The following is an 18,200-nucleotide window of genomic DNA, read 5'->3' on the forward strand; positions in this document are numbered from 1 at the left end:
AGGCGCCAGTCTCCACCTCCCCAGCTAGATGTCTCCATGAGGCTGCTTTTCGGGGTTAGGGAAGGCGGCCAGAAGAGCATGAGGCTGGGGAGAGAGGCTGTGAACTGGGCTTGCAGCTCAGATGCTGCAAGGTTGGGAGACTGGCGGAGGCAGTTGGGGAGCCTCGGCGGCACCCACCACCCGGCGCCCTGGTTGCCAAACGAGCCCCAGCGCGGCGAGAAGGCTCCTTTCCTCCTCCTCTGGGCCGGAGCTTCAAGACCGAAGCCGGCTCAGAAGGGACAAATCCTGATTGGCCAAAGGCTGAGCCAATCAGATGCTCCCATTCCCAGGACCGGTCATGTGACCTGGTTCTGGCCAATGCCGAGTGAGAGGACGTCTGTGGGGGGTGCTGATGGGAAATATCTTACTGGCTCTTGAAGACACCTGGGAACGGTCTTCCGCTGGCGTGGTTGGTGCACGTGGCGGTCATCTTGGTCTGCGTGGGGAGTTGGCCTTGTGGTTCAGTTCGCTGAGAGCCCGGAAGGGAGACGCAGAACCCGGGGTTTCAGGGCCATCGCTGACCCACCGTGTTAACCAGCCCGGGAACTGCGCCGCCATTGGAATGCCCGCTACATCCAGTAGTGCGTGTCCGAGTTTCCAACCGTTTTGGGTTGGGGCACCCAACTTCTGCGGCCAGAAGCATCCAAACGGATGTTTTTGAAGGCCGGTTTTCTCACATGATCGTAGCCCAGGCTCGGTGGAGCAGGGGACAGCGCGAGGAGCAGGGGCACAGGTGGCGAGATGGAATGTCCATGGAAATGTTTTAAAATACAAGATGGACATTTAAGGGGAAGAAGCCCACCCCCCACCCCCAGTAAGGTTTGAGCACTGGAGTTGTCGTCATTGTAGACTCCTCAACTTTGCAAGAAGACAAGAATTTTTCAAACGCAGCCCCCTGAGAGGGGAGGCAGTTGTGAAGATGTAGATATTTTCCAAAATTTGGGCTTGTGGAATATCACCATTAACCTCCAAACGGGATATAAAGTGACAGGCTAGCAAGTCCAAAAGATGGCCCAGGTTCAAAGCCGGCCTGGAACAACTCAAGCCAAAATTTTTATTTTTCTGTCCTGCTTTGTTTCTTTACCTTGGTGGGTGAAAAACGTTGCACGCCTTGTGTGTATTTATTAACAGTCCTATTATTCACAGCTTTCCACAGTGGCAGTAACCTAGCCAACGGTGTATCTGAGGCACGATTATTGCTAATGGAAAACTTTCCCCCTAAATCCTAGCACACACTTCCTTTGCATCGTGAAAGTCTGAGACCTTGCCTGGAAACTCTTGACTGTTCTGACTGCGGGTAACAAAGACCTCAGGAATGCGAGAAAGAGAAAATATTCCGACTTCTCCTGCACCTTCAGGAAAGCAGAGCCTCCCTCCCTCCCTCATGAAACCGTCCTTGTGAATGTATTTCTGACAAAGGAGTCTTATTTATAAGACCCCTAGACTTCAGAGACTGGTGTGGCTTCATCCTCCGACAGCCACCTGTCCCCTCCCGTATTAGTTTGCTAGAGCTCCCACGACACAATATTACCAGATATACTTGGTGGCTTAAACATCAGAAATCTTTTTTCTCAGGCTGGAAGTCCAAGATCAGTACTGGCAGCGTTGGTCTCTCCTGAAGCCCCTCTTTGGCTGGTAGATAGGCAACACCTCGCTGCGTCCTCACACGGCCTTTGCCCGGTGTGCACATATCCCTGGTGTTGTCTGGTCTTCTTACGAGGGCTCCAATCCTATCGGATTAGGGCTCCACCCTCACGACCCCAGTTAAAATTAATCGCCTCTTTCAAGGTCCTGTCTTCCATATGGTCGCATTGGAATTTGGGGGTTCAACATAGGAATGGGGGGGCAGGGACCACAAGTTGGTCCCTAACACCTCCCAAATCTGGACCGGTTGTCTTAACTAATGACCTGCTGCCCTTGCTAGTACGACCTACGCCGACGCTCTCTTTTCCTGAAAGGTGCAAAGACTTGGGAATTTTCATTGTCACGTCTCTCTTCCGCCACCCTCGTGGAGCTAAAAAAAAAAAAAAAAAAAAAAGGAACATCATAACGCTGCTTGCCCTGTTTATTGAAACAAACAGTGTTGTGTCACTTGAATTCGTGTTTCCCTCCTAGCCTTCTGTGGGCTGTGACGGAAACGGGAACGTGAGAAAATTGCTTTCACGTGGGAAAGGCTAATGCCTCTTATTTTCTTTTTCTTTTATTTTAGAGAGAGAAAGAGCAAGCAGAGGAGGAGCAGGGGGAGGAGGGAGAGCACCCTGAGCAGGCTCCACGCGCAGCTCAGATCCCACAACCCCCAGATCACGATGTGAGCCGAAATCAAGAGTCAGATGCTCGACCGACTGAGCTCCCCCCCAGATGCCCCCGCAACCTGTACTTTCTAAACGTTGGGAGACTGGGTCTGGTGCTGCGACATTCTTGTGCATCTGATTTCAGATTGGGTTGGTTCCCACTCTGAGAGGCTCAAGGAGACAGACCCACCCCAGGGGAAGACAGCTGGGTGCTCTCTGATGGGAAGGAAAAGGAAGCCGATTCTATCAGCGCGCCCCCCCCAGTTCCCCCCAGTTCTGAAGCCACAGAACTGACCCACTGGAGGAGCTGCTACCTCCCCCAGCATAGAAATGTGGGAACTCACATTTCTACTCCGCTACCGGACTTGTCGGCTCCAGAACCAGACCACGCTTGCTAGATGCACACAGATAAGAGCCCCTCCAAATGCACGAAGCCAGCTGCTGCTGATGCCCCAGAAAAAGACACAGCCTCTACCTGACGGTGCTTGTCGAAATCCGTGGCAGAAACATAAGCATGGCCACCAGTTCACTTCCCCTTTCCGGATCTCATGCAGTGGGTCAGACTGGCAGAGCCCTGGCTTCGAGGGAAGCGAGGCAGCGTGGTTTTAGCTTCCCAGCCTCGGTAGCACGGAAAGGCAGATCGGAAGAAGGAAGGCTTGAGCGAATGAATCCACAATCTAAAACCCCTGGGACATTTTGTCTGCAGCCTCCGACATCCAGGGGGAAACCCGTATCTGGTCTTTTCCTGCCTGCTTTGCAGGAAAAGCTCCAGATACTCTCCGGTGTCTTTGCATCCTCTTTTCTACTGGCAACTGGAGGGGAGACTTAAAATCAGTTAAGCGTCCGACTTCGGCTCAGGTCATGATCTCACGGCTCGTGGGTTCAAGCCCCGCGTCGGGCTCTGTGCCGACAGCTCAGAGCCTAGAGCCTGCTTCGGATTCTGTGTCTCTCTCTCTCTGTCCCTCCCCTGTTGGTGCTCTCTCTCTCAAAAATAAATAACCATTTAAAAATAAAATCAAATAAAAAACGGAGGGATTGGGTCCGAACCACACAAAGCTCCGTTTCCTCTCCCAGGCTCATCAGCCTAACAGGGACGGGAGGACAAAAGCCGGAGCCTTATACCAACTCCAGGTTTCTAACTGGGGCTCTACTGGCATTTTAGGCGACACGAGTCTCTGCCATAAAGGACAGTGCCGCATATTCTTGCAGGCTGTTTAGTCCGGTACGCGTCAACACCCTTCTGTCCTCAGGCCCTGTGACAACCCAAAGGTAGGCAGATATTTCCAAACCCCCTGGAGGGAGCTCGGGTTGCCTCTGAACAGTCCTTCCATGGAAACACAAAACATATGGAGTAAGACGTCCCCCCACCATCCAACCCTAGCCCCTGGCAGGACGGGGGGGGCTCTTGGCACACACAACACAGAACACACAACAGGAGAGGCGAATGATGTCACAAGGGCTCAAGAAGCCGGAAAACAGGACCTTTGTGTCTCAGGGAACTCACTGTCCAAGGATGGGAGGAAGTGAGACCGGCTTGGGGTGAGTGTGACTTAGGAGAGTCTGGCCTTGGACAACGTATTTAACCACATAAGTTGTATCTCTGTTTCCCTGTGGGAAGAAACGGAAAGAATATCTAACACCTATGGATGTTAGGAGGCCCAAAGGTGTATATAAGGTTTAAGATCATGGGCTCCAGAGTCCGGAGCCTGGGTCTGCCCAGCCATCTACGAGCTGCGTGGCCCCGGATAAGTCGGCTACGCTCTCTGTGCCTCGCTTTCCTCCTCTGTACCGGGAGAGTGGCGACACCTGCCCGTACTGTGCCCCACTCAGAGTCAAGTTCTCGGTAAATGCTGGAAATTATCGTGACTGTCTCCTCCGAGTGGGACTTGTTTTTTTGTTTGTTTTTTTTTTTAACTCTAGACATTATTCAGATTTCACCAACATTTCCACTAATGTCCTTCTTCTGTTCCCGGTATCCGATCCCAGATCCCACATTCATTTAGTTCTCACATCTCCTGAGTCTCCTTTGCGAACAAGTTCTCGGCTGTGGCCACTGGAAGGAATGCAGGCTATTTTGTAGAATGTCCCTCAATTTAGGTTTGGCTAAGTGTTTCTCCTACTTAGACTGGGGCGCTGGGTTTTGGGGAGAGAAATTCCATAAAGGTGAATTGCCACCTTCTCCTTCTTCTCGTCCTCCTCCTCTGCCGTTGTCGTCGTCATCTTCTCCTTCTCCTTCTCCTTGTCGGTTACACTTCAGTCACGTGTCCAGCCCTCCCCCAGTCACTGTGGTTGGAGGATGAAGTGCTCTGATTGACGACACCCGGGCTTCCTCTCCCCGGAACCAGGAGAAGGCTGGTTTTCAAAGGAAACTCCAGGCGCTATTACCCTGAAAGCTGGACAAGCTGAAACCACAGACTCCTCATCCACAGATGGCTATTAACTGTGTTGCAAATATTTGCTCATCACACATTGGTAGTCCCCTGGCCTGGCTAATTACCCCAGCAGGCCTTCACAAAAACCATGAAAAAAAGGCAGTATGGCCAATGCCCATAAAGATATAACCAAGTCACCTGATAATGACTCTTTTTAAAGACCTGGGAGTGAAACTTTGCCCCAGCGTAGAATCTGGACCTCTCGGGGAGGGAAAGGCACGAGCTGCTGAGTCAGATCTGAGTTCAAATTCCAACACACCCGTTACACTCATTCACTAAAAAAATCCAGACAAATTCAGACAAAATCCCTACCCTCCTGACATTCTAGACCAGAAGGCATGGGAGAGGGGAGACGGGAGATAAATGAGTGGGCAAATGCTGGAAAGAAAATAAAACAGGGCACCTTGCTGGCAAGAAGCGGAGGCCAGACTTGCAGCAGGCATGTGGGAGGGTCCTTTTGAGGGGTTCATATTTGATTTAAGATGGGAGCAATAAGATACAGTCAGATATGAACTGATCTGTGTAAGGCGCTAAGAAAAGGGAGCGGCTAGTGCTAAGGCCCTGAGGTGGCCCCGTCCGAGAACCGACAGACGCCATGTTGCATAGCTGTGTCAGGCTGGGTGGGTTACTTAGCCTCTGTGCGCCCCTGGAAAGTGAGGATGCTCACACTGAGCCCTCGAGGTTGCTCATGAGGATTCAGGCAGACAAGAAGCCTTAAAGGGCAAGTGCTGTGCCCGCCATATGGTACGTGTTCAGTAAACACCAGCTATTAGTTTGAGTGATACAAGTATTAAGGAGAAAAGAATGGGTCAAAAACTTGAGAGAAAGGAGCTTTTGTGGCTTATCCTTCCAGAAGCCAAAATTCCGGATGTCGTATGAGCAAGGCCCCGAGAAAGGGCTTCCCAGCATGCCCCCAGGACATCCTGGATACCAACAGCAATACTTAGCATTATTGTAACAGCTACTGCCGATTCATTGAACACCTACTATATGCCAGGCACTCTGCGGGGTATCTGATGTCCATTGGCCCCACCGACTCTGAGGCCCCTCGATGATCAACATCCCCATTTCAGAGAGGAGAAAAGTGGAGGCTCGGGGCTGATGGTCCCGGAGGCTGGAGCAAAGTCAGGAGGCAAGCAAGAGCCCCCCCCCCCCCCCCCTCCCCACTACCTCTTACCTGATGACCTTTAGCCATTTCTCTCCTCTGATGTGAAGTAACAGAGGCGGGACAATCCTGCCCCACCCTTCATCTTCATCATTCTCCCAGGGTTGGGGGGGGGGAGGGTGCGCAGAGAGGGAGGGGAACAAAGCCCCAGAGCCCCTTCTCCCAGAATCCTGCCCCTGCGTGCTCCCCACCCACCACCACCACCACTAACCCAGTGCTAGCGAAGGGCACAGGGCACGGATCTGGGAGGTGAATTTCCAGCCCAACGCGGGAGCCCGGGGAAGGGGGCGGGGCTGTGGCCAGGACGGGGGCGGGACCAAGGCTGAGAACTTAACCGCCTGTCTGTCTAGGGAGGCCGCACTCCAGACGGGGCGACCTCCCCTCTGCAGCCGCCAGACAGAACGCGGCATGAGGTGTCTTCTGGACGGAGGCCCCAGCCACAGCCCTGCCTGGAAGAGGCTGCTTCTAACAGGTGCGAAAGAGACGGTGGCTTCACCCAAGGGTTGGGGACAGGGAGAGGACACTCCCAGGGAGAGTCTCCAAAGACGAGGGCCCAGGCCTGAAGCTGGGGAGGGGGTGGCCAGGCAAGGACCTCCCAAAGCTGTCAGAATCAAAATGAGAGCTCAGAAAAAATGTGGCACCTGTTATGCAAATCGCATCCCTGTGCCATGTGATTCATAAAAGGAGAAGAATGCAAATTGTTTCCCTAGAGATAGAAAAGCACCCTGAGGGGCCTGGGTGGCTCCTTAGGTTAAGCATCTGACTTTGGCCCAGGTCATGATCTCAAGGTTCCTGGGTTCGAGCACCCATCAGGCTCCACACCGATTGTCTCTCTCTCCCTCTCTCTGCCCCTCCCCCACTTGTGCTATCTTTCTCTCTCAAAAATAACAGGAAGGAAGGAAGGAAGGAAGGAAGGAAGGAAGGAAGGAAGGAAGGAAGAAGGAAAGAAAGAAGGAAGGAAGGAAGGAAGGAAGGAAGGAAGGAAGGAAGGAAGGAAGGAAAGAAAAAGCAACACCTAGGTCCTTGGGTAGAACACTTTATTCCTGTCACTTTGCAGCAAAGAGCAAGGCCTCACTCCATCTATTGAGGTCCCTGCCCAGACACTGTAGTATCTATTACCAAGCTTGCCTGAGGGTCAGGGAAGGCTCCAGAAGAGGGGTACCTGAGCAGAAACTGGAATCACCGCTAGATAAAGAGTTAGGGGGAACAGCATTCTAGGAAGGGAGACCAGCACGTGCAAAGGCCCGGAGACCCGAGCCACTGCCCGGAGTTCAGTCTCTCCGATGCAGAGAATGAGGGAAGATGGTGAGAGGGGCACGGAGGTGTAGGAGGGTGCCAGGCGAGGGTATCAGCACTGTGTTCTGAGGGCGCTGGGGAGCCATGGAAGGCTTGCGAGCAGGGGAACAGAAAAGTCCTACCAGCAGCCGACTCAGACATAAAATCAGTGGAGGTACGAAGCAGGCAGTAGGCCCATCACCCACCCAGAAGGCGCTATAGTGGGACGACTCCCGGCTGGCCACTTATGACCTTGGGTCTGAGACCGAAGCTCACGGTGTCTCAGTTTCCCTGCCGGTAAAACAGACTAGTGCTGACCTCAGAGCTGTTGAGGGGCCCGGTGAGGAAATGGCTGGGAGAATCTGGCCCGGGCCCTGGCACTGTGGGCCCGGGCCCTGGCTGACCTCTCACAGCCGCTTACGGAGCACAGCATTGTGTTTCCCATGATGCTGCCCGAGGAGTTGTTCCAACCCTTGCCATCACTTCTCATTCAGGAAGAGAGCTGATGCTTTCACCTGTGTTCTGTAAGGGGGCATTTCGGATCCTTAAAAGGTTCCCACTCATTATACTGCTTTTTAAAATTGTTTTTAACATTTATTTGTTTTTGAGAGACAGAGCGTGAGCAGGGGAGGGACAGAGAGAGAGGGAGACACAATCCAAAGCGGCTCCAGGCTCTGAGCCGTCAGCACACAGCCCGACATGAGGCTCGAACTCACGAACCATGAGATCATAACCTGAGCCAAAGTCAGTCACTTAACCAACTGAGCCACCCAGGTGCCCCATGCTGGCAGTCCAGTCCTGGAGCCTACATTCTGGGGTGTGTGTGTGTGTGTATGTGTGTGTGTGTGTGTGTGTGTGTGTGTGTGTGTAAGACTACTGAGAACATAGTTTATGCTCTCTTATTTCCTTTATTCAAATTTTACTTAATTTTGTTGAATGGGTTATACATTCCCATGGTTCAAATCTCAAAGATATATAAAAGGGATATAAAAGGTCGCCCTCCCCCCTGCCGGCACACACAGGTGGCCACTGTCTTTGTGCATCCTTCCAGAGTTTCTCTATATGTTTATAAGAAATGCAAATATTACAGATTTACTTTTCTCCCGTTTTTACACCAAAGTTAGCGTACCGTAAGAACCGTCCAGCCACCTGCCTTTCTATCTTAACTGCTTACTTTGGCGATCTCTCCCTCTTAGTTCACGGCATTCCGGAGACCTTCCCCACCTTTTCGTACAGCTGTCTTGTTCCGCTGTGTGAATGGAGCATAATTTATTAAATCGGTTCCCTATGGACGGCCACTTGGATATTTCCAATCTTTAGCCATTAAAACTAAGATGTGGCAAATGACCCTGCCCAGAAGTCATTTTATACTGGGAAAGGTTAATCCATAGAACACATTCCCTGATCTTTAATCTCAGGGTCAAAGGATATGGGAATTTTCAATCTGAAAAGCCCATGTCCTCCGCACGGGGTTGTATGAGCCACACAGAAGATGTTCTTTCCCATTGCCCTCAGCCTCATCAACATGACACATCATCGACCTTTTGGATCTTTGCCAACCTGATCGGTGAAAAGTGTTACCTCCGTGTGTTTTAATTTGCGTTTCTCTTACTATGAGCACGGCTGAATGTTTTCCCTAGGTCAAGAGACATTTGAATTTTCTCTCCTATGGATTTGCCTGCCCACATCCTTTGTATATGCTTCCGTTGGGTTGCTGATATTTTCTCTTATTGAGATCTCGGAGCTTTTTATATATTAGTGAAATGAGCTCTTGGTCTGTGAGACCCGTTGCAAATAATTTTTCCCGGTATGTCTCCCTCTCTCTCTCACCCTACCCCCCCTTTTTCCTCTCTCTCTCTCTCTCTCTCTCAAAAATAAATGAACATTAAAAAGAAGAACGTTGAGGGGCACCTGGGTGGCTCAGTCGGTTAAGCGTCCATCTTCGACTCAGGTTGTGAGCTCGTGGTTCGTGGGTTCGAGCCCCGCGTCGGGCTCTGGGCTGCCAGCTCGGACCCTGGAGCCTGCTTCGGATCCTGCGTCTCCCTCTCTCTCTGCCTCTCCCCCGCTCATGCTCTGTCTCTCTCTGTCTCAAAAATAAACATTTAAAAAAAAATTTTTTTCTTTAAAAAGAAGATTGTCGACTGCCTGTGGATCACAGCCCTGCTGTGTACCACCTAGGACATCCTGGACAATGGTCTCCAGTTCTCTGAGCTTCCATTTCCTCACTCCTACTGGGGGTGTGGCAGTTGTGTTACTCAGGGTTGAGGCGGGAAGATGGTCTTCTCAAAAGGAGTAATGGGCGAGGAGGTTAGTAAAGGGAGGATCTGCGGAGGTAGAAGCAGGGTAAAGGCAACCCCTCCTGGGATCGTGCAGCACCCTGAGGCTGGCCACAGCAGAAGCTGTTACCTCCCGTGTGCTAGGAGCCGCGAGAAGACCAGCAGACCCCAAGACCCAAAGAGAGTGGCGCATAGACAGGGCCACACGACGGCAGCCTTAGTGGAGGGACACAGCCGCCCCACGTCCACGGAGCAGGGAGGGAGCCGTCACTCGCACCAGCAGAGGCCAACCGGAAGCAAAAGACAAGGGGACCCGACGAGGCAGCTCAGGGGAGTCAGCCTCTCGGGGAGCAGAGCAGGGCAGAGAAGGGGAGACAGCAGATCTGCACGGTTACCCTGGGTGATGTGCGCTTTGCAGGGGTCGACGGAAGGAGTAAGTGAGATAGTACGTGTTCGGCGCTCAGAACAGTATCTGGCTTATAGGAGGTGCTCAGCGAACGTTCCCTTCCGTTCCGACATCGTCCCTATCATCATCACAGTTATCAGCTCTCAGCGTGCCACACTCACTGTCACCAGCTCAGGAAGGGTTACCCGCTGGGGCAGCATCTCGCCCTTGGTCCCATTTGCCCCCTCTGCTCTCTCCTCTCTCTTCCCCCCCTCCTCCTCCAAGGTATCCTGATCGCATCCTGCACCTGCTCTGTCTCCTTGGAGCCGCCCTCCTCTGCGTCTCCAGAGCCCTTGACCGCAGGAGCCCGTGCCCCCCTGCCCGTCCCCGCAAGCCTCAATGGCGCTCTCTCCACTTCTTGGTTCCGAGAGCACAAGACCCGGCCGGAAACCACGCTCTTCACCCGCGAGGGCCTCCCGGGGCCCGGCCACACCAGCGGCCAGGAGACGCGGGACACCCAAGACGACCTGATCATCAGACACGTGACAGCTGAGGACACAGTGCTGGAAGCCGGCAGAGGACGCAGGCGTGCGACAGAGCAGCTTCTAGGCAAGGGTGAGTGGGCCCCGAGAGGGACCGAGTTCTCAGGCAGCGAGAACAGCCTGGGCAAGGCTGGAGGGGTAAAGAGAGATCTGGAAAGCCTGCGGAACCGTGAGCCGAGCCGCGTAGAGGGCATGGGCCCTGTGAGGCCGCTGGCTTTTCCGTGCGGCTAGGGGGGAGGCAGAGAGAGCGGGTGGTCCACAGGGCTGACCGTGCAGGGCCCAGTAAGGCCTCACACAGAAGCTCGGACTTCCTTCCACTCAGCAAAACACTTAACCAATGCTGATTGTTACGCACACGTCCGATCCTTTTTTAGTGCCTTCTCTGTCCTGGGTGATGCTGGGCACCAGCAATGGCGTAACGGCAGGGGCGCCCGGGTGGCTCAGTTGGTTGGTTAAGCGTCCGACTTCGGCTCAGGTCACGATCTCGCGGCTCGTGAGTTCGAGCCCCGCGTCAGGCTCCGTGCTAAGAGCTCAGAGCCTGGAGCCTGTGTCTCCCTCTCTCTCGGCCCCTCCCCTGCTCAGCCTCCGTGTGTGTGTCTCTCTCTCTCAAAAAGTGAATAAACATTAAACAATTAAAAAAAAAAAAAAAAGAATGGTGCTTGGCTCCTGGTAAGAGCCACACCCAGGCGGCTGTTACATTGATTCTTGTCTCTTACACCCGATGGGCTCTTTCTCCTCCTGCAAGGCTTAGCTCAGACACCACCTCCTCCAGGAAGCCTTCCATGAATTCTTTGGTTGAGCTGACGTTCTTTTCACTTTACCATATCGCACTGATATTGGAAAGCAGCTCAGCGTGGAGGCTCCCCGTACTCACCACGACATCAGACTTGCCGGGTTCAGACACTAGCTGTGCCTCTCTCTCTCTGACCGTGAAGCCTGGGCCTAAGAACCCCTGGACCTCGAGTCTTTGACCCGGAAAAAATACGGAAAGAAAACTATTGTGAAGATCACATGCGCCCCATCTCTGCAAAGAGCAATTCGCGGCAGCCAGTGGCACAGGCCCCAGGCCTTGGAGGCCTCCTCGACTCCTCACTCTCTCTCTCTCCAAGGCATCAGCAAATCCTGTGGGCTCTGCTTTCAAACGAATCCAGAATCCAGCCACTCCTCCCAGCTCCTTGGCCTCACCCCGGTCCAGCTGAGGGTGGGGGAGCTGGGATATTTATATACCGGCTGCCCCCGGGTATGTCCATTTCCCAACACTTTGGCCTGCTTTCTCCTCGGGCGCAGCGGGCCCTGGCAGCCACAGGGAAAGCGCTCGGGCAACAGGTGCCTTACTGGCAGTGGGAAGTGGTGAGGGCGAGGGGCTGGGGGGTGGGGACCCACAGGTCTGCTACTCCCTATGTCTGGAGCGACGCTGGGCACAGATCAGGAACTCCAAACACATTTATTGACGGATGAATGAATGCATGGATGGATGGATGCCTCTGTGTGGACAAAAGAAATGCTCAGCCTCTCTGAGGGGTCTCCACCCACGTGGCCTTGCTCTCTGTTTGCACAGCCAGCTCCAGAGGGGTGATGCTGTTGACCTTCCCCAGTGCCGTCCAGGGCATTATCCAGAGTGACCTCAACTACTCAGTGATCCTGGAGTGTTTGGCCTCTCACATCACCCCCACACCCGTGCTGCACTGGACCCTCGACGGGGAGCCCTACGACACTGGGAATATGCTGATCATCCGGAGGCTGTCCTGGGGGCATCTGGGCACCTATGTGTGCACAGCCAAGAACAGCCAGGGAGAGTATCCCTCCAATCCTGTGACGATCTCGCTGCCACGTGAGTCCCCCCCGCTCCCATCCCCACCCCAGACTTCTGCACCCTTGCTGGTCTGTGGCCAGCTGTCCTGGCCCCCTGAGCCAACCACAGAGCAGTCCACTCGGAGACCCTTCGTAGCCAAGGTGTCATCCTGTCCCCCCATCTTGCCCGGCAGAGTGGGGATCATTAGCCCATTTTACCGAAGAAAGAGATGAGCTCTTAGCAAAAGCTCAGCTCAGGATCTGGAGCCAGCCGTCTGGGTCCCGACTCCGACTGTTTGCTGGCTGTGTGAGCCTGACCTCTCGGAGTCTGAGCCCACACCCGTGACAAAATGCAGGTGACGATGAGTGGTCCCGAGCGGGGGCTTTGGCATTTGGATCCTGGCTCCCCCTCTTCCAGCTGTGTGACTCTGGACCAGTGCCTTGACTTCTCTGGGCCTCAGGGTCCTCGTCTGCAAATTGAGAAAACGCCAGTGCCCGCCCCAAAGCGTGCTTGTGAGCTTTCAGCGAGGACGCAGGTGAACAGCCCAAAATAACAGCGGGCGCTCAGTAAACACGAGCTAATATCATTGCTACAACTAGCGTTGTCCATGTTATTAATTTTGTGACTGTTACCGTACGTGGACCCCCACCCCCCGGGCAGGTCTCCCTTTGCCCCTGTGTATGACGGGGTGACTTGTAAATGTCTGCAAGACTGTTTTCAGGGCCAGAAATAACATGTGAATGAGACCAGCAGAACATCTGTTAGAGACAGGTGGTTTAGCGCCTGGCCGGCTCAGTCGGTGGAGCATGTGACTCCTGATCGTTAAGAGTCAGGAGTTCAAGCCCCAAGCTGGGGGCGGAGCCCACTTCAAAAAGAAAAAAAAAAAAAAAAAAAAAAGCAGGTGCTTTAAATAGCCGCGATCCTCATGAACATCCTTTTTCATGTATTTATGCACGGAGGACACGTGACTCCGGGTGAGCGAGAATGAAACAGAGGACCTGGTCAGCAGAGGAGCAGGGAAGGTACTTAGGCATCAGGATCCGCATGAGCAAAGGTCCAGAGCACGGAAAGGGCGGGGGCTGGAAAGCCTGGCTTGGCGGGGTCCCAGCCACCTCTTCCTTCCCAGCTTCCCAGGGTCCAGTAGGAGCTTCAGGATTTGGTTTTGGGGTGATTCGTTGGGAGAAAAAAAGTTTAAATCTTAGAGCAGCCGGTGACTCTGCTACGCTCACTGAGAATGACGACACTTCCAAGACCCCCTTAGTCATTCATCAGCTTTTCAGGAGATGTTTATTGGCCCGCCTACTATGTGACTGGCCCATGCTGGGTGGTGCTGGGGACATTCTGGTGATGGAGACAGCCCTGGCCCTTTCCCCAGACAGTAATGTTTGAGCGCGGGGAGGTGGGGGCAGGAGGGGACAGACCAGTGGGAGGCAGCCCTGTCCACAGACAGTAGTGACCAGAGTGGGCAAGGCTGGGGTGGGGGAGCCAAGGGATATGGGACCCAAGGGGGCACCTGATCCAGCAAGGGGGTCAGGGAGGGCTTCCTGGAGGAGGGGACAACTGAGCTGGTATCCAGGCCAAGGTGGGGGGAAGGGATGTAGGACCCAAGGGGGCACCTGATCCAGCAAGGGGGTCAGGGAGGGCTTCCCGGAGGAGGGGACAACTGAGCTGGTACTAGGATACATAGGAATCATCCAGGCCAAGGTGGTGGGTGGGTGGACTAGCATTCTAGGGTCACAAAGGCCTGGAAGTAGGAGAGAGAGGTGAGCTCGGAAAATTGGGCAGAGTCCAATGAGACCGGGTTATAAAGGTGGAGGGGAGAGAGAGATGAGGTTCGCCAGCTGGCATGGCCTCGAAGGCCAAAATGAGAGACGCTTGCTCCCTGGGAAGCCACAGCAAGGTTCTGAGCAGGGGAGGAACAGGGTCACATTTGAGCTTTCCACAGACCCTCTGGCCCCCGTGTGGCCGGGAGGTCGGGGGGAGGGGAGAGACAGAGGCAGAAGAGCCAGAGGGAGGCCGGGGTAGAGACCGGAGGGTGGGGAAGAGGGGGCAGACTGAAGACACACTCAGGGGGTGACATGGTGGGAGGCAGGGGTGTGCAGTCTCACCCCTTCTTGGTCCCCAGAAGACAACGTGGAACCCACAGAGGCTGAGCCCATCGAGCCAGACCCCGTTCTGTCCGTGTCAGGGGGAGCTGCCGTCGCCCTCCTGGTGGCTGCAAATGTGGGGGCCATGATGCTGATAGGAGGTGTGGGCTTCACCATCGTCCAGAGCCTAAGGTATGTCCTGTCCTCACCCCCGTCCGCCTCCTGATGTCCACTCGGCCCCCCACGAGACACAGAGCTCACTCTGCAGCCAGACAGAAGCCCAACCGATAGCCTCGTCCCAAGAAGCTTTAGACTCAGGATTCTGAGCCCTGATGCACCCGCCCGAGGTGACCCCCAGGGAACAAAGAGACAGAAGATGATTCTGGAGCTGGTCTGCCTTGATAAGGCCAGGAAGCGAGGCCAGGGTGGGGAGGGGGCGCAATTGAACTAAGTGAAGGCCTCCCTGAGAAACTGACATCTGAGCAAAGACACTGAGCAAAGGAGGGATGGCTCAGGGGATGTCTGGCAGAAGGGCATACGGCCGCCTGTGCAAAGGCCCTGAGGCAGGACTTGCCCGGCAGGTTCCAGCAACAGCAAAGAGGCCAGCATGGCTGGAGTGGTGTGAGAAAGGAGAAGTAGGGAAGAGAGGGGAAGAAGAGAGGGGAGAAGAGAGAGGAAGGGGGGTGGAGGTGGACAGGCGGTATAAGGTCTTGTGGGCCATGCAAGGACTTGGCTTTTGTCCTTAGTGACCTGAGAGCAATGGAGGGTTTCGAGCAAAGAGGGACAGGATCTGACTTACGTCTGACTCACATTCTAATCCTAGATGTGTTAGCTATGCTCCCAATACTGTAATATCTTACGGTTACGTGCTTGCTAAACATGATTCTATTTCGTTTCCACAACAGCTCTGTGGATGGGGTTGGGGGTCACGGATAGGAAAGAAGATCTTGTGTGTGTCAAAGAGGAAACCCAGGCTCGGGGAGGCGTGGCTGGGCCCAGACCCCGCAGCCGGAGAGGAGGGGTTCGAACCCAGAACCCTGCCTCACTCCTAGTTCTCGCCCTACCCTACCCCGCCTCTTTTCCCGCCACAACAGCACAAGCCTCCGTTGCTTGTGCACTGCGAGCTGACGTGGTTTGCAAAGGCCTTGTGGATCAGCTGGGAGAGGCTGGGGCCAGGTCTCCAGTCCGCGAGTCCCAGGCAGGGGTGGGGGAGGGCCAGGCTGCTCCCTGAGCCCCTGCATCATGCTCACCTGTCAGCTCATCCTGCGTAAGCCCCGGGAGCCTTCAAGTCCCAGCTACTCTGAGGGATGGGGACAATCTTGGCCTCGTTTTCCAAATGAGTAAACCAAAGCTCAGAGAAACTCCTCAGCTGGCCCAAGGACGCACAGCTGACAGATGGCTGACTCTGAACCAAACCCAGATCCAAATCCAAAACCACGTTCTTAGAGGAGAGATCCAGTCCCTGCTCCCCCGTGAGTGGGCGGGAGGAGTCACTTCCCCTCCCTCTACCATTTTGGCCCAGACCTATGATGGCAAAACACTGCTGACGTCAGCCAGAAGGAACCAGCCTTTTCCAAAACAGCATCAGCCTTAGAGATGAGGTCGTGAGGACAAGCATGGCTGTCCTGACCCTCTCGGTGGGGAGGGGCAGTCCTCGGAAAAGAGGGGTATGGACCGAGGGGAAGCCCCACACCCGCCGACCGCACCCACCCAGGGCAAGAGAGACCCCTGCCGCTTGTCGCTAAGGCCGCGGGCCCCAAAGCCAGGCTACTTGGGTGCATCCCAGCTCTGCCATTCGTCCGCTAGCTTGCGGAACTTTGAGCGGGTCCTTTAACCACCTCTGTAAAACAAGGACAGTGGTAATAGCTACCTCAGAGGGGAAGTGTGTGGATTACGCGAGGCAGGAGGACCAAAAGCACTGCAGATCGTGCCTGGTGCGTGGTAAACCTTCAATAAACGTCAGCCACGTTGATGGCGATGACGGTGACGACTTCTCGCTCTCCGTCGTAGGATTCACCGGCGAAGACTGCGGATGTGCTGCTAAAGTGGGCACCCGTCTGCCAGCCTAAGAGGTGATGCCAGGAAGGCGGCAAGAGCATCCCGGGGCTGGGGAAAAGAGGAAGTTACCGGGGGCTCCAGTCGAGACCCCCTCCCTCCTGACCATTTGCCCGTGGGATGTTCTCGTCTCGTTGAGAGTCCCGGGGACCGCTTTTCTCCCCTCTCTCCAATTACCAGCCTCCCATCTGCCCAGCTCACCAACCCCCGGGAAGCCACCTACACAAGTAGCCTGTATTTCCTAAAATTCGTGGGCTGTCAGCGAAAGATCCTCACTTAAGTGGCTCAATAAAAACAAAAGGACGAGGGGCGCCTGGGTGGCTCAGTCGGTTAAGCATCCGACTTCGGCTCAGGTCATGATCTCACGGTCTGTGAGTTCGAGCCCCGCGTTGGGCTCTGTGCTGACGGCTCAGAGCCTGGAGCCTGTTTCGGATTCTGTGTCTCCCTCTCTCTCTGACCCTCCCCCATTCGTGCTCTGTCTCTCTCTGTCTCAAAAATAAATAAACGTTAAAAAAAAATTTAAAAAAAACAAAAGGACGAATTTACTATAAGGATCCAAGATTTACACACACACACATGCACACACACAAAAAAAATCCAAAGGTGTATCAGTTAGCACTTGCTGTGTAACAAACTACTCCCCCCCCCCCCCCCCGCCAAAATTTAATGGCTTGAAACAACAGCCATGGGTTTAGCTTACAATGTTGAGGGTTATCAGTTTGGGCTGGGCTCAGCTGGGCGGGTCTTCTGGTCTCTGCTGGGCCCACTCCCACTTCTGTGGTGAGGTGGCAGTTACCCAGGGGCTATCTGGACTAGGACAGTCGTCTGGGACAACTAACCTGTCCTCCACATCATCTATCATCCTGTAGCAGGCAGACCCAAGCTTGTTCACATGCCAGAGGCAGGATTCCAGGAGGGAGACAGAGGCGCAATGCCTCTTAGGCCCGGAATGAAGAATGGCAGGCACATCCTTGGGGCACCGGGGTGGCTCGGTTGGTTAACCGTTCAGGTCATGATCTCGCGGTTTGTGAGTTCGAGCCCCGTGTTGGGCTCTGTGCTGACAGCTCGGAGCCTGCTTCGGATTCTGTGTGTGTGTGTGTGTGTGTGTGTGTGTGCACACGTGTGTGTGTGTGCACACGTGTGTGTGTCTCTCTCTCTCTGCCCCTCCCCCACTCATCCTCTGCCTCTCTCTCTCAAAAATAAATAAACATTGGGGCGCCTGGGTGGCTCAGTCGGTTAAGCATCCAACTTCAGCTCAGGTCATGATCTCAAGGCTCGTGGGTTCGAGCCCCACGTCAGGCTCTGCGCTGACAGCTCAGAGCCTGGAGCCTGCTTCGGAGTCTGTGTCTCCCTCTCTCTCTGCCCCTCCCCTGCTTATGCTCTGTCTCTCTCTGTCTCAAAAATAAATGAAAACATTAAAAAAATTTTATAAATAAATAAATAAACATTAAAAAAAAAGAGAGAGAGAGAAAGCAGGAATGTTGCCGGAACCTTCTCGGCCCCCAGCCCTCACCCCTTGTAATCCTCTTCTCCGGGTACATTAGACTCCTAGTTCTCTCTCTGTGTCTGCAGATGGGTTCTCAATGCTTCCCCATCCACATGGGGGAAGACACAATCCCGTAGCTTCCAAATCCACAGAATCCCTTCGCCTTGTTCCTGAAGCCCCTGGAGAAGGCATCTGATTGGCTCACTCGGGTCACGTGTCAACCTTGTGCCTCTTCCTGGGTGGGGGAGGGGCCCTGGATGCTTCATACAAGCAGAGCTCTAGGGGCCCAGCCGCGTCTGTGGGGGCTCGTTGTTCCAAGAAAGGGTGGGGGGGGAGGTTTGGCCTTGTAAGCTAGGTAGGCACCCCAAAACGTCT

The 18,200-nt window shown here is 54.3% G+C and overlaps 2 protein-coding genes across 3 annotated transcripts in view; one reads left to right on the top strand and one right to left on the bottom strand.

Moving 5' to 3' along the window:
- The window catches only part of CEACAM20 (CEA cell adhesion molecule 20), a 68,563-nt gene extending 62,255 nt beyond the window's left edge, over positions 1–6,308 (bottom strand). Inside the window, exon 1 of one of the 2 annotated variants that reach the window (XM_019434529.2) lies at positions 5,940–6,296. In XM_019434529.2, coding sequence (XP_019290074.2) covers positions 5,940–5,957 — 18 coding nt within the window. In that variant the 5' untranslated portion in view covers positions 5,958–6,296. Of the gene's footprint in view, positions 1–5,939 lie in introns of both variants that reach the window. The other variant, XM_053905458.1, reaches the window with a different exon arrangement.
- Positions 6,274–16,816, top strand: IGSF23 (immunoglobulin superfamily member 23). Its single transcript, XM_019434531.2, has 5 exons — positions 6,274–6,399; positions 10,149–10,478; positions 11,964–12,236; positions 14,323–14,476; positions 16,295–16,816. Exons 1-5 carry the CDS (start codon positions 6,336–6,338, stop codon positions 16,326–16,328), a joined length of 855 nt encoding a protein of 284 aa, XP_019290076.2. The 5' UTR covers positions 6,274–6,335; the 3' UTR covers positions 16,329–16,816.
- The last annotated feature ends 1,384 nt before the right edge of the window (positions 16,817–18,200 follow it).

The sequence above is a fragment of the Panthera pardus genome, unplaced genomic scaffold, assembly GCF_024362965.1.
Source record: "Panthera pardus isolate Hobbes unplaced genomic scaffold, ASM2436296v1 HiC_scaffold_18, whole genome shotgun sequence".
Taxonomy (NCBI): Eukaryota; Metazoa; Chordata; class Mammalia; order Carnivora; family Felidae; genus Panthera; species Panthera pardus.

Coding starts and splice junctions, on each gene's coding strand:
- IGSF23 (XM_019434531.2), top strand. CDS start 6,336: ATGAGGTGTCTTCTGGACGGAGGCCCCAGCCACAGCCCTGCCTGGAAG. Junction 6,400..10,148: donor GAAGAGGCTGCTTCTAACAG/GTGCGAAAGAGA, acceptor TCCTCCTCCAAG/GTATCCTGATCGCATCCTGC. Junction 10,479..11,963: donor AGAGCAGCTTCTAGGCAAGG/GTGAGTGGGCCC, acceptor CTGTTTGCACAG/CCAGCTCCAGAGGGGTGATG.